The sequence below is a fragment of the Rana temporaria genome, chromosome 3, assembly GCF_905171775.1.
Source record: "Rana temporaria chromosome 3, aRanTem1.1, whole genome shotgun sequence".
Lineage (NCBI taxonomy): Eukaryota > Metazoa > Chordata > Amphibia > Anura > Ranidae > Rana > Rana temporaria.
Window position 1 is genome coordinate 64,649,412 of NC_053491.1, and position 13,846 is coordinate 64,663,257.

Sequence of the window (13,846 nt, forward strand, 5' to 3'; positions counted from 1 at the left end):
AAAAGCAGCCTTAACTTTGAGATGGGAAAAAACGACTTACGACGACGTAACGCACGCGAGTACCTTCGTGGATCGCCGTAAAAGCTAATTTGCATACCCGACGCTGGAAAACGACGCAAACTCCACCCAGCGGCCGCCGAAGTATTGCAGCCCAAGATCCGAAGGCGTACGAAGCCGCAAGCCTGTCGGATCTTAGCCAAATGCCGTTGTATCTTGTTTGTGAATCACAAATTAAGATACGCAGCAAATTTGAAAATACGCCGGAGTATCAGTAGATACTCCGGCGTAATACTTCTGTGAATCTGGCCCATAATGTGCAGCACATACTACCACATTATGAAATACTTCCCTTAAAACAAAAAAAAACGGGGTTACTTACCGGTAACATCCCTTTTCCAGGAGTCTTTCAGGACAGGTACTGTAGAGAGACACAGGCTCCTCCCCTCACAGGAAACACCGCCTTCCAATTAGGAATTTAAGCCTCATCCTCCCTCAGCTCCTCAGTTTTTTCCAGAGTACCTCCGGCCAGCTGGGGAGACACAAGAACACGTCATAAAAGTATAAAATTACATCTTACCTGACGGCCTCGTCTGATGAGTTTCCATAATATCCCCTACAACAAAGAGGGTGGGTACCAGTGCTGTCCTGAAAGACTCCTGGAAAAGGGATGTTACCGGTAAGTAACCCCATTTTTCCCTGTTCGTCTTTCAGGACAGGTACTGTAGAGAGGATAAGCGAGCACCTTACCCTAGGGTGGGACAACTGCTTGCAGTACTTTGCGTCCAAAAGCCTGGTCTTTGGTTGAAAGTAGGTCCAGTCTGTAATGTTTTACAAACGTTGAAAAACTAGACCATGTTGCAGCCTTGCAGATCTGCTCCGGGGAAGCACCAGCACACTCTGCTTGGGAAGTTGCTACTGCCCTGGTGGAATGAGCCTTGATACCCTGTGGAGGCTCTACTCCCCTAGAAGAATAAGCTAGAACGATGGCTGCCCTTAACCACCTGGCTATCGTGCGTCTAGAAGCCCTAGACCCTTTCCTGGACCCAGAAAACAAAACAAATAGTGAATCAGCTTTCCTGAACTGATTTGTGTAATCCAAGTATTGTAGGACACACCTCCTAACGTCTAGGTTGTGAAACTTGTGTTCCTGTTCCCTTACAGGATTTGAACAAAAAGAAGGCAATGTTATTTCTTGACTTCTGTGAAACTTAGAAGCTACCTTTGGTAGAAAAGCCGGATCTGTCTTAAAAATGATGCGATCCGGAAAAACTTGAAAAAAGGGGGCCCTAATAGATAGGGCCTCGAGTTCGCTCACTCTCCTGGCAGTAGTGATCGCTACTAAAAATACTGTTTTGAGAGTGATCACTTTTAAACTACAATTGTCTAAAGGCTCAAATGGTTCTACTGTAAAGGCCTGAAGAACCAATGAGAGATCCCAAACTGGGAAGTTGGAGGTTTTTACAGGTCTCCGTCTACTCAAAGCCTTAAAAAATCTAGAGACCCAAGGGTCAAATGCTAGTTGTTTTTCAAAAAATACACTTAGAGCTGACACTTGACCCTTCAGCGTGCTAGTTGCCAGCCCTTTATCAGCTCCAGCTTGTAGAAATTCTAAAACAGCCACCGAGCTGTTGACACTGAAGGAGCTTTCTGCGCACCAGATGTTAAACCGTTTCCACACTTTTTGGTAAATGGCTTGTGTCTCCTTCTTTCTACAGCTTAAGAGTGTTTCAACCAGGCGTTCTGAAAACCCTTTGCCCCTCAGCAGCTCTTCCTCAGAAGCCAAGCTGCCAGATTCCACCTCTCTACCTGCGGGCAGCAGATTGGACCCTGTAAAAGGAGATCCTCCCGGATTGGTAGAATCCAAGGAGGTTCTATCGATAAACCTTTCAGGATAGAGAACCATGGTCTCCTGGGCCAATGAGGTGCGATGAGAATCAGTGTTGTGTTCTCCCCCTGCAGTTTCCTCAGGACTGCTGGTATAAGAACCGGAGGGGGGAAAGCATAACACCTGGAGAACTGCCAGGTTTGGGCCAGAGCGTCCACCGCCAGAGCTCCATCCCACCTGTTTAGGGAAAAAAAGAGCCGAGTCTTGGCATTTTCTCTTGAGGCGAATAAATCCACCTCCGGAAGACCCCATCTTTGAGTGATCGCTCTGAAGACTTCTTGATTCAGAACCCAATCGCCCTCCCTCAGTTTCTTCCTGCTGAGGAAGCCTGCGACCTGATTTAAATCTCCCTTCAGATGTATGGCTAAGAGGGACAAGACATTGGCCTCCGCCCATATGAGAATAGACTTTGTCAGATCCCATAAGGACTTGCTCCTGGTGCCCCCCTGCTTGTTGACATAAGCTACTGCGGAGGAGTTGTCTGTCCTGATTCGAACATGCTGTCCCTGCAGCTCCTTCTGAAAGGCTTTGAGGGCCAACTCTATCGCTTTTAGTTCTCTCCAATTCGAAGATTTTTGCGAGTCCTCTTTTGCCCAGCGACCCTGTGTCAGAAGGGAGTCCAGGTGTGCTCCCCAACCGGAGCCACTGGCATCTGTAGTCACTGTTCTGGAGATCGGGGAGATCCAATCCAGGCCCTGTAAAAGGTTCGCCCCCTTCCTCCACCACCAAAGGGACCTCTTGATGTGAACCGGTATGGATATCAGGGAATCCAAGGATTCCGGTTTGTGATCCCAAATGTTCAGTATGAACAGTTGCAGGGGTCGGAAATGCAGACCCGCCCACTGCACGGCAGGAAGAGAAGATGTTAATAACCCCAGAGCTGACATGACTTTCCTTATCGGAAGCTGGCCGCTTCTCTGAAGAAGTGATATTACATTGTCCACCTTCTGAACTTTTTCTATTGGGAGAAAAGTCATCTGTCTGGTTGAGTCTAGTACATATCCCAGAAAAGTGACTCTTTGGGAGGGCGTCAAGCTGGATTTTTCCAGATTGAGTAGCCAACCTAAGTTTTCCAGAATCTCCTTTGCTACCTGGAGGTCCTGGGACAACCGTGTCGGGGAGTCTGCAAAAAATAGCAGATCGTCCAGGTATGCCACCACCAGGATGCCCTTGAGACGGAGAAAGGCTAGTACCTCCACCATCACTTTGGTGAATATGCGGGGGGAAGAGGAGAGCCCGAAGGGGAGTGCTTTGAACTGTAGGTGAAACGTCCCCTCTCTGGACCTCACGGCCAGTCTGAGAAATCTCTGATGGCATTCCGCTATTGGGATGTGTAGGTAGGCATCCTTTAGATCTATGGATGCCATGAAGCAGTTCGGAAGGAGGAGCGTCCTCACGGAATAGATGGAATCCATCCGAAACCGTTTGTACGTGACCGAGGTGTTTAGAGGTTTTAAATTCAGTATAAGCCTGAATTTCCCTGAAGGCTTGCGGACCACAAATATGTGGGAGTAGAAGCCCTTTCCTATCTCCTCCGATGGAACCCAAACTACCACCTCCTGATCCTCCAACTCCTGAAGAGAGGAGAGCAGAGCCACAGATTTTTCTTTGCACTGCGGCAAATTGGTGACAGAGTCTGGATGGGGGGGGACTTGAGAACTCTAGTCTGTACCCTCTCCTTATGATCCCCAGCACAAATTGGTTGCTGGTGATCATCTCCCACTGTGGGAGAAAGGCCCCCAACCTTCCTCCCACCTTGACTCTGTCATTGAGGTTTTTGGGGCTGTTCAGGAGCACGAAAAAGCGCCCCGGCACGGCCTTTCCCTTTTGGTCCCCAAAACTTTTTCTTTCCCTCAGGTTTGGGGACTTCCACCTTCTTTTGGGTCCAGAATTTTTTTTTTGCCTGTCCCCCAAATTTCTTCTTTAAGGGGAAAGCCTTCTTCTTGTCGGCTGTACGATCTAAGACAGCCTCCAAGCCTGGCCCAAATAATAAATCTCCTGTAAGGGGGATCCCGCACAATTTAACCTTTGAGGCGCTATCCCCCTGCCATGTCTTGAGCCAGAGAGCTCTTCTTGCAGAATTAGATAGAGCTGCAGACCTGGCAGACATGCGGATTGACTCTGCTGAGGCGTCCGCTAAATACCGTACGCCACTCAGTAAAGTTGGAAAAGAGGAAAGTATAGTCTCTTTAGGCGTTCCGGCCTCAATATGTGCCCTGATCTGTAAGAGCCAATGCTCTAGATTACGGGCCACCACTGTTGCTGCCATAGCTGGCTTAAGGTTCCCCTGGGAAGCATCCCAGGACTTTTTTAATAGCGAATCCATCCGCCTGTCCATGGGGTCTGAAAGGACCCCCATGTCCTCAAACGCCAAGTCCGTATGTCGGGATACCTGCGAAAAGGCAGCATCTAGTTTGGGGGATTTGTTCCACACTGAAGCCTCCTCTTCAGAAAAAGGAAACCTTCTCTTCAAAGAGTTTGAGAAGAAAGGTTTCCTTTCTGGGTCCTGCCACTCTTTTTTGATGGCATTGACCAGGACTTCATGGACTGGAAAAACCCTTTTCCTTTGTTCTCCCAATCCACTGTACATCTGGTCATGGAGTGACAGTGTCTTTTTCTCCTCAGCTATCCCTAAAGTAGCGTGAATAGTTTCCAATAATTCTTCCACCTCTTCAAGGGAAAGCTTGTAGCGAGAGACTTTTGAGGACCCTGCCTCTGTCTTCTCACTATCCGACTCCTCTTGGGAGCTAGAAGCGGCACTGTCTTGCTCCTCCTCAGCATCCTCTCTGATATCCGCAGGTTTCTCTCTACTCCCAGAGGGAAGAACCTCAGGAGTGGGTGGAATTACCTGTTGCGCTACAGAAGGGCTGCTTTGGGGCAATTGAAAATTAGCAAAAATATCTTTAAACGATTGAAAGGTGCCAGAAAGCTCTTTCATAGAAGCTGCTAATTCAGAAGCCTGCTCTGCCTCCCTTTCCTTAATCAGCCCCTCAATACATCTCCTGCAAAGTGCTTTGTTCCAACTCTCACTAAGGGAAGATCTGCAGGAAGGGCATTTCTTCCTGCTGTGGGCTGATTTTTCTGTGGATTTCTGAAAAACACAGAAGAAAGTGGAGGCTAGGTTAAGAGAGAGACCAGCGCTAAACACAGGTAACCACCAGGAGTGTTCTAGGACCAACCACCACCAGGGTTCCAGACACACTACACCAACAAACTCCCCGACCACCAGGAGAAGAAACAAAAAAAAAAAAAAAATCACCAGTGAAGCTGTAACATGATAAGGGAACACCACCCCAGGGTTCTCCTTACCTTAGAGTGGCTGGTGCTGTCGTCATCCGGAGGTGCACGGGAACCCTCTGCTTCCGACATCTCGCTGAGGAATGTGGTCACGACTGCCTGCAAAAACGCCGACCTTACGGCTGAGAAGAGAGAGGCCGCACCAGCCCAGCGTCAGGTCTTTTTACACTGCAGCGTCCGGGACCAGTGACGCGTATCCGGCGGAAGTGCCCGCCCCCCCCGGAACTGACGTCACTCGTCATCCGGTCCGGCCCAGCTTCCTGGCCGACTGTGAACTTTCACAGGGAGCGTGCACCCCGCCTGCAGCGCCACCCCTGTGCGATCAGCAAAAAGACCTCCGCGGTTGAATCCACCCCAGGAATGTCCGCGGGACGCTACACGGCAATGTCCTGGGTAAGTGACTTCCCCAGCCAGCCAGGACGCCATGCTTTTAAAAAATAGCCCTGAGCCCAGGGAGAACAGGTCCCCCCTCTCAGGAATACTGGCCTCAGCTTCCCCAGCTGTCTGGCCCTTGGCCCCAAGCGGTGTCTCCCCTCCGGAGGAAACACCATAAACTGAGGAGCTGAGGGAGGATGAGGCTTAAATTCCTAATTGGAAGGCGGTGTTTCCTGTGAGGGGAGGAGCCTGTGTCTCTCTACAGTACCTGTCCTGAAAGACGAACAGGGAAAATCCCTCCAGCAGCGCGCTGTCACAGCTGACCAGGCTTCCATTTTCACCCGGTTTGCGGGCTCCAGGTGCTTGACTGGCTGAGCTGTGACGTCAGTCCTGTGCATGCGCACAGGACCCACAACCGCAGAACAGTGCTCTAAAGGGATAGTGTACTCAGTATGCCGTCCCTTCAGAGAGCAGTGAGCATGCGCTGGTGACATCACTGGCCTCAGAAATAGTGAATATCTCCTAAATGGTGCATGTTTAGGAGATTTCCTTGTGCCTTTCATTAAGCTTTATTACAAGCTTACCTGTTGATACAAGTGGTGTTTACTAGTGCTTTAAAAGGGTCACTAAAAGGAAAAAAAAATTTTGCTGAAATGACTGTTTATTGGGTATAGAGACATAAAAGTTAACGGATTCCTTTTAAAAATGATTAAAAATTGAATTTAATCTATCATATAATGTGCCTCTAGTTTCACGTTCGGTTTTAAAGGTACAAACATGAAGTTCCGGGTGAGAGGTGAGTCGGGAAGACTCACAGAACAAAAACTAACAAATCCAGGGCAGTGTTTTGTTTTTAAAATGAATCTGATTGGTTCTGGGAAGTTTTAGACACACAGTAATGACAGCTTAGACCACTGTGAAAATCTCCCAGTATGATGGTTATAAGGAAACAGGCAACCAGGACGTGTGGAGATCACAGCAGAATTACAGCAACATCAAAGCAAAAACGAACAATGAGGACATGAAACCAGTACTGCAGTAAGGTAAAGGAAGCTATTTAGCTAAAAAAAAAAATTCCTTTAGTGACCCTTTAATTGCCAGTAACAGAGGAGAAGAGTTAAATGTAAGAAATAAGTTCTTGAATTTTTTTTTTTTTAAGGCTGTATTGTCTAGTTCCCAAATCCTCAAGTGGAAAAATAATAAGCATACATGCTGGGGTTTATGCAAAATAAAAAATAAAATAAAGAAATAAAGGAAATGTATAATGCATCTATGGGCATTTTACAATTCCTACTGCAGGTTTTGTTTAAAAAGGTTAAAAAAGAAAACCAGGTCCTGACTCATACTATACTGTCTCTTTAGATTCCTGTTATGTAAAGCTTTACACTGACTGGCATATGCCACTTGGGTTAGTAATCCCCCCAAAAAATAAATAAAACTAGTGCTTCAGAAAAATGTCAGTAACAAATTGACTACGAAACTCCTAATACCCACATGACAAAAAAAAAAAGTTAAAGTCTCAGCAAAACATGCAGACCAACATTACCTGATAAAATCTAGCAGCACAAATTCTATAGAAAAGGTAATTAGAGAAGGCACCTCTGAATCTAACTGGTAAGTGACGCAGCCCGTGACCGTCGCATTATTACGCGGTTTCATCAGCTGCACACATTCCCAGCACTGCTGAACCCCAGCTCCTTCCAGGTGAGAGAGCCGACAACAAAGACTCTTGGAAACCTAAAAACACAAAGAAAAGAAAGCAGCCATCATTATATTAACCATGGATTCCAATGTGCCCTTTGTATACAATCATCCTTACATACAGGTCATTTCTTTCTTTGCAGTCTAAGAATTTAATGAAACTTACAGCACTAAAGTAACTAAAACAGGTTACCAGCTGCATACACAAAGATTTTCAAAGTAACCGAACAAATTGGTACAAACGAGACATTAATGGCCATCTCCAACTTTAACAATATGCTCCATCCATCATTAGGGTGCAACATGAAACATGCAGCTACGCATTCGCCCCAATTCCTCTAGTGGTCTTAACTGAAAGCCCATGCAGAGGTACAGGCAGAGAGCCGGAAGAAGAGATTGCAGGGGCTGGACATTGCACAAGTGATGCACTGATTGTGGGTGCAGCGCTTTTCAGGTTCCTTTGAAAAGAAAAAAAAAAAATGCACTTTTTTTCTCCAAAAATATGTACATTTATTTTTCATCTTAAAAAGGTGAACTTGGCCTTGAGCCCCCGTTCACACTGTTGTGACTTGTCATGTGATTTGACAGTTCCAAGAAGCTCGGGAAAAAAAAAAAAAAAAAAAAAAAAAAAAAAATCGCACACTATTGCTGGCAATGGAACCGTTCGTGTCGCAACGATAATGAAAAATGTTTTCTGCACTACTTTTACTAATTTCATTGTGACATGCATAGACTTCTGTTAAATTAAGTCACAAGCCGCAATGCACTTGGCAGTGCAGAGCGCACCGATGTGCGGCTTTGAAATCAAGCTGAAGTAGTGCGATTTCAAAGCCGCACCGGCGTGAATGGGGGCTGAAAAGTTAACACTATCGTAGGTCACTTTTCAGTTTTAGAAGAATGTCTGACTGATGAGGGGGCCCCACCACACAAACACACACTACAGTATAAAGAATACATTTAGGTGGATTCAAGTAGCCCGCCGCATCTTTGCGGCGGCGTATCGTATTTACACTACGCCGCCGTAAGTTAGCTAGGCAAGTACTGTATTCACAAAGTACTTGCCTGCTAAGTTACGGCGGCGTAGCGTAAATGCGGTCGGCGTAAGCGCGCCTAATTCAAATTAGACTGAGGGGGCGTGTTTTATGTTAATGGGGGATGACCTGACGTGATTGACGTTTTTTTATGAACGGCGCATGCGCCGTCCGTGTACATATCCCAGTGTGCATTGCGGCAAAGTACGTCGCAAGGACGTATTGGTTTTGACGTGGACGTAAATTACGTCCAGCCCTATTCACGGACGACTTACGCAAACGACGTAAAATTTTCAAATTTTGACGCGGGAACGACGGCCATACTTAACATTACTAGTCGAGCTATTTGATGGAATAACTTTACGCCTGAAAATGCCTTACGTAAACGGCGTATCTGTACTGCGACGGGCGGACGTACGTTCGTGAATAGGCAAATCTAGTGATTTACATATTCTACGCCGAACGCAATGGCAGCGCCACCTAGCGGCCAGCCTAAATATTGCACCCTAAGATATAACTGCGCAAGCCGTTGTATCTTAGATAGGTTTAAGTGTATCTCTGTTTGAGAATACACTTAAAAACTTAGGACGGCGCAGATTCCGGGTTAGGTCGGCGGATCTACTGTTAAGCCGGCCTAACTATGTGAATCTAGCTAATTGTATTTAATCTACAAAAAAAAAAAAAAAAAAATCCTCATTTGTCCCCAATTCCTGTCAAAAATGCAGATTTTCAGATAGGATTCCCAATACACGGCATAAGAACCATACGGTCATCAAATTGTATTCTCAACAACTGACTTACAGTAACACTCTCAGAGTCTTCCATCTTCACATTAATACATTTTATTGCTGAAGAATCCTGATTGACAAATACCAAAGCCAGCAAGACGCTGTCATCCTTCCATACTTTACTGGAGTAGATGCTCAGAGTTCCATTGCTTGTGAGCTCAGTGAGCTCTGTGTGATTATACTGGTTGAGTTCAGGAAGCATGGTTGGCACATACCGAGTTCTAGAGGCATTGTGTGTGGGCAAGGATGGTTCCTTTACTTGTACGATGTCCAGGTTAGTGTTTCCAAACAAATATGAAACCTTTGACGCAACATTATGCTCTCCAATAGTGCCAGGCTCTTCTGTAATCAGTCTTGAGTGGGCATCATTTGGTAAAGTCTGCATTACATGATTGTGATCCACAAATGTGGACAAGGATGCTTTATCTGTAACTTTAGTTCCCATCTTTGATTTTCTCTGGAACTTGTGTGTTGATTGGTCAGTTTTTCCCATCTTTAAAATACAATATATACAATCAGATGTTTAAGCCACAGTATACGTTTCAGGAAAAAAAAAAAAAAAACAGCAGTGATGAGCACAAACATTCAGAACGATAAAAACAACCCCTTTGTTGAACGCTTTCAGATAAAATCCTCAAACTGCTGACACATATCAGTAAGGAGTGTTGTCGGAATTCATAGAATAGCTATGTGTTGGCAGTTTTATGTTTTTATGTTCCCCCCCCCCCCCCCCCCTAGAGATTCTGATAAAGGTTGCATTTTATTGTGGAGGATGATGATGATGTTCTGATGATAGAACTGTGAATATTGCAGGATGTGGATCCCGCATGTGGATGTGAATACAATATGAATCTAGAGATGTAGTGAGAGAGCGGCCTACAAGTTTAATTTATTGGGTTACTAGAGATAAACCATGCAATCTGAAGAAAATTCCTACCGCTTCTATCTCCGTTTTGGCAAACAGTAGAACCAAGTTACAGTCTCACAGTACACAGTTTTTTTTTTTTTCCCTTTAACAATATAAGCATAGAAGGGAAAAACACATACCATTTAAGAATCCAAACATAGCATTAAGAACAGGTTAAGTGATTGTAAAGTCTCATTTTTTTCCCCTATAAAAATAACAAACATGCGATTCTCTTCTTGGGTCCCTCTCTCCTGTTGAGTGCCTCCACGAAAACCAGCTTACTATGGGCCACACGAGCCCTGCCCCCCCCCCCCTCTCTCTTGATTGGCTAACTGACTTTGATTGACATCAGTGGGAGCCAATGGCACTGCTGCGGTGTCTCAGCCAATCAGGAGGAAGAGTCCCGGACAGCCAAGACAATTGTGGTCATCGATGGGGACAAATATGGGGCTCAGGTTAGTATTAGGGGGGCAGAGGGGGGCTACTGCACAAAGAAGGCTTTTTATCTTAATGCATAGAATGCATTAAAGCGAAGTTCCACCCAAAAGAGGAACTTCCGCTTTAGGCACTCCTCGCCCCCTTACATGCCACATTTGGCATATCATTTTTTTTTATGGGGAAGGGGGGACTGTCTTTAACTTGTAAACAACAAATCTCAGAAAGAGGCTCGGTCCTTAAGTGGTTAAAGGAGCCCAGGGTAGTAAAGAAAGGGTAATTCTATACTGCCAGGGGGATTAAGGCAATTCAGTTACTTTGCAAGATGACCTGTTAATTTGTATGCCCTAGAATGGATAAACCACACATCTGGTTTACCAGCCATTCAGAAAAAAATAAAAGTGCCAACAAAGAACAAACACTTACCAAGCTGACAGCACTGGATCCAAGACCAACAAACAATGAGGAAGCCAGCTGTTTCTTTTCTCGTTCGTCCTCTGAAATAAGTTCCAAGGATTGTTCCTCAGAAATCCCAGGATGCTCTTCATCCTCACCCAATGATATACCGCTTTCCAGTGGAGGAGAGATGGACTCTGGTTTACTAGGTTTAATTTCCTTTTTCATCAGGTAACCTTCCTTTCCCCAGACTTTCTTTACACCATCCATTTTCAGGCGATTCTCCCTAATCACAAACAAAATGCATTAATCCAACAAAGACCTTCTAAAGTAGCCCATGCTCTTTACCACAGAAGACTATCATTTATTGGTCTAGAAAACTACTATTTGTTACTATAAAAATGGTACACATATTCAGTGTTGCCTAGTCAGGTCATGCAAATGTAAACAATATACTCATGATCAGTAATGGCACTTTCACACTGGGGGGGGGGTCAGAGGGTCAGCGGTAAAGCGCCGTCTTAGCGGCGCTTCACCATCGTTTGAGACTTTTTTTGGCCACTAGCAGGGCACTTTTAACCCCCGCTAGCGCCCGAAGGGTTAAAAGTGCCCCCAAAAGCTGCATTTCAATGTGCAGGGGCGCTTTAGGAGCAGTGTGTACACCACTCCTAAAGCACCCCAAAGATACTGCTTGCAGGACTTTTTTTCAACGTCCTGCCAACACAGTGCCCCAGTGTAAAAGCACTAATGATTTCACACTGGGATTGCAGATAAGGGCTAAAGCGCCTAAACCGCCTCCAGTGTAAAAGGGGTCTAAGAGTTCACTTTTGCTACAGCACTTGGGCTTTTTGTAAAATGTGTGTTTATGAGTTTTATCTACTTTAAAGGGTTCGTTCACGTTTTAAAAATAAAATTAAAAGCTGGGGAAGCGGTCCAGGGATTTGAAATCCCCATTCTTTTCCCTCTTCTTTTTGGAAAGGATCAGAGCGATTCCCTGTGCCAGTGCTGAACAATCAGAATTGCTCTGATCTTTCCCAGAAAGCACTGCAGAAACATAAGGGAGAAGAGTGGGGATTTCAAATCTTTCGACTGCTACACCAGCTGCTTGGGCACTGACGGCTCTCATCACCCACAAAAGGCAAGTACAGCGGGGACCAGGGGGTGGGGAGGGTGTACGGTATTGGCTCAAGTTTTAAACAATTTTCTGAAAAAGTGAACTTTACAGAAACTTTGTGTCTTCATTAACACTCTCTGCCCTTGATGGGACTTTTCACTCCTATAAACCACCACTAATTTCCCAGAGGTTAACTGCATATTTAGAGAACATTAAAAAACATGACCACAAGCTAAAAAAGTACTTTGCTGTACTGCTGTGAAATCAGATCACAAAAACATCAATTAACTGAAGTGATAAAGAGGGAAAGGGTGTAGTCAAGATATTAATTTTGGGGTTCCAAAGTAAACAAAATAAAATATTCCACCCAGAAAAAAAAACATTGACTGGAGCAAGCTACGCATTCAAAAAAGTGCATGGCGAGAATAGAATAGGCAAATTCTCTTGACATTTGTTTGTGTTACATCACAGTAAATTGATTCAGTTAGACCCTCCCATCCCTCTTGTATTGAATAGTCTTGTTGCTGTATCGTCTCCCGTTAAATTGTAAAGCACTGCGCAAACAGCTGGCGCTATATAAATCCTGTATAATAAAATAACGTATTCCACCGCTAAACTTCCCAATATAGTACATTGGTACTGTAAGCCCCATAATTCTCGCAATTACATGATCATTTTTCCTTGTGGGGTCCTTGTACAGCCAGATTGTCCCCCGGAAACATTCTATGCAGTTTACTTTTTGCTGCAATACTTGTTCTAGAAAAGATTCAACATAGCGATTCTAACAAAGCCATAGATAAAGAGCTGATATTTATGATGGAAAACTGCTTTAACCTCCCTGGCAGTATGATTCTTTCAGATTTTAGGTGCTGAAAGCAGTACAATTATTTTGCATGGAAATCTGGTGTTTTATATTGTAGGCCTGCAATTCTTAGGAATAACTCACTTAAATCTGTCCAAACAAGAGTCTAGTAGACATCCCGGGAATGATAAAGTTTGAAACACAAAATCATAAAATTATAATATAATAATCAATTATAACAAATAATATAATAATAATAATAAAAAATATTACTTTCAGTGTTTGATGACAAATTTCCCCACAAATCACTATCGCTCAATTCAAGTGATTCCAATTTACTATCGCTGTTTTCTAGCTGGTCAAAAACCACTTGACATAAAGGGACACTTTTTTATTATATAAAAGTGCATGCAGGACACTGGACAGACCACTAGGGACAAAGGGGTGTGTATTTATTTCATACAGTAAGATTACAGTATACTGTATGTATTGTGTGTTTTTATTTTTAATTTGGCGCCGATCTCTGCCCCCGTGCGTCGTAATGTCGCAGGGAACGGAGCTCGGCGGCACACAGGGACTGTGTGAATCGAGCGAGGAGACCGCTGGAGCCAGACGCTGGAATACTGCCAGAGTGGTTAAGCAGGACAAGTTTGTTTACACCAATGAACAATTGTGGTAATATGTACATAAAGTCATGAAAATAATTTGCCGAGCTCAGGGATATTCATGCTTTAGGTTTTCTGAAAGCAAAATTCTAGATGGAAAAAAAAAACAAAGAGCAGCAATGGCTGGGGTGTCAACACTTTCCCTACTGAGTCATTGTAAAATGACGTTGGCGGGAAACCCTCCCTCCCTCAGAGTGGACGTCATATGACGTCCTTGCATTCCCGGGCGGCTAGGGGGCGCACACCTGCCGAATTGCTCGGGACCCGGTGCGCATGTGCCCGGCGGCCGCGATGTCCGGGCACCCGCGATTGCCCGCAATCATGGCAGGACCATGGATCAGTGTGTGTAAACACACAGATCCATGTCCTGTCATCGGTGAGGAGATGTGTGTTCCCAGTACAGAGGAACACACATCGGTCTCCTCCCCTTGCGAGTCCCCTCCCCCTACA

General features: G+C 45.0%; 1 protein-coding gene across 2 annotated transcripts in view; it reads right to left on the reverse strand.

The window, feature by feature from the left end:
* AP4E1 (adaptor related protein complex 4 subunit epsilon 1) overlaps window positions 1-13,846 on the reverse strand; it is an 81,763-nt gene that overhangs the window by 8,100 nt on the left and 59,817 nt on the right. Inside the window, exons 17-19 of one of the 2 annotated variants that reach the window (XM_040342679.1) lie at window positions 10,846-11,101; window positions 9,091-9,570; window positions 7,104-7,294 (exon numbers count right to left, since the gene is read on the reverse strand). In XM_040342679.1, coding sequence (XP_040198613.1) covers window positions 7,104-7,294; window positions 9,091-9,570; window positions 10,846-11,101 — 927 coding nt within the window. The remainder of the gene's footprint in view (window positions 1-7,103; window positions 7,295-9,090; window positions 9,571-10,845; window positions 11,102-13,846) is intronic. The other variant, XM_040342680.1, reaches the window with a different exon arrangement.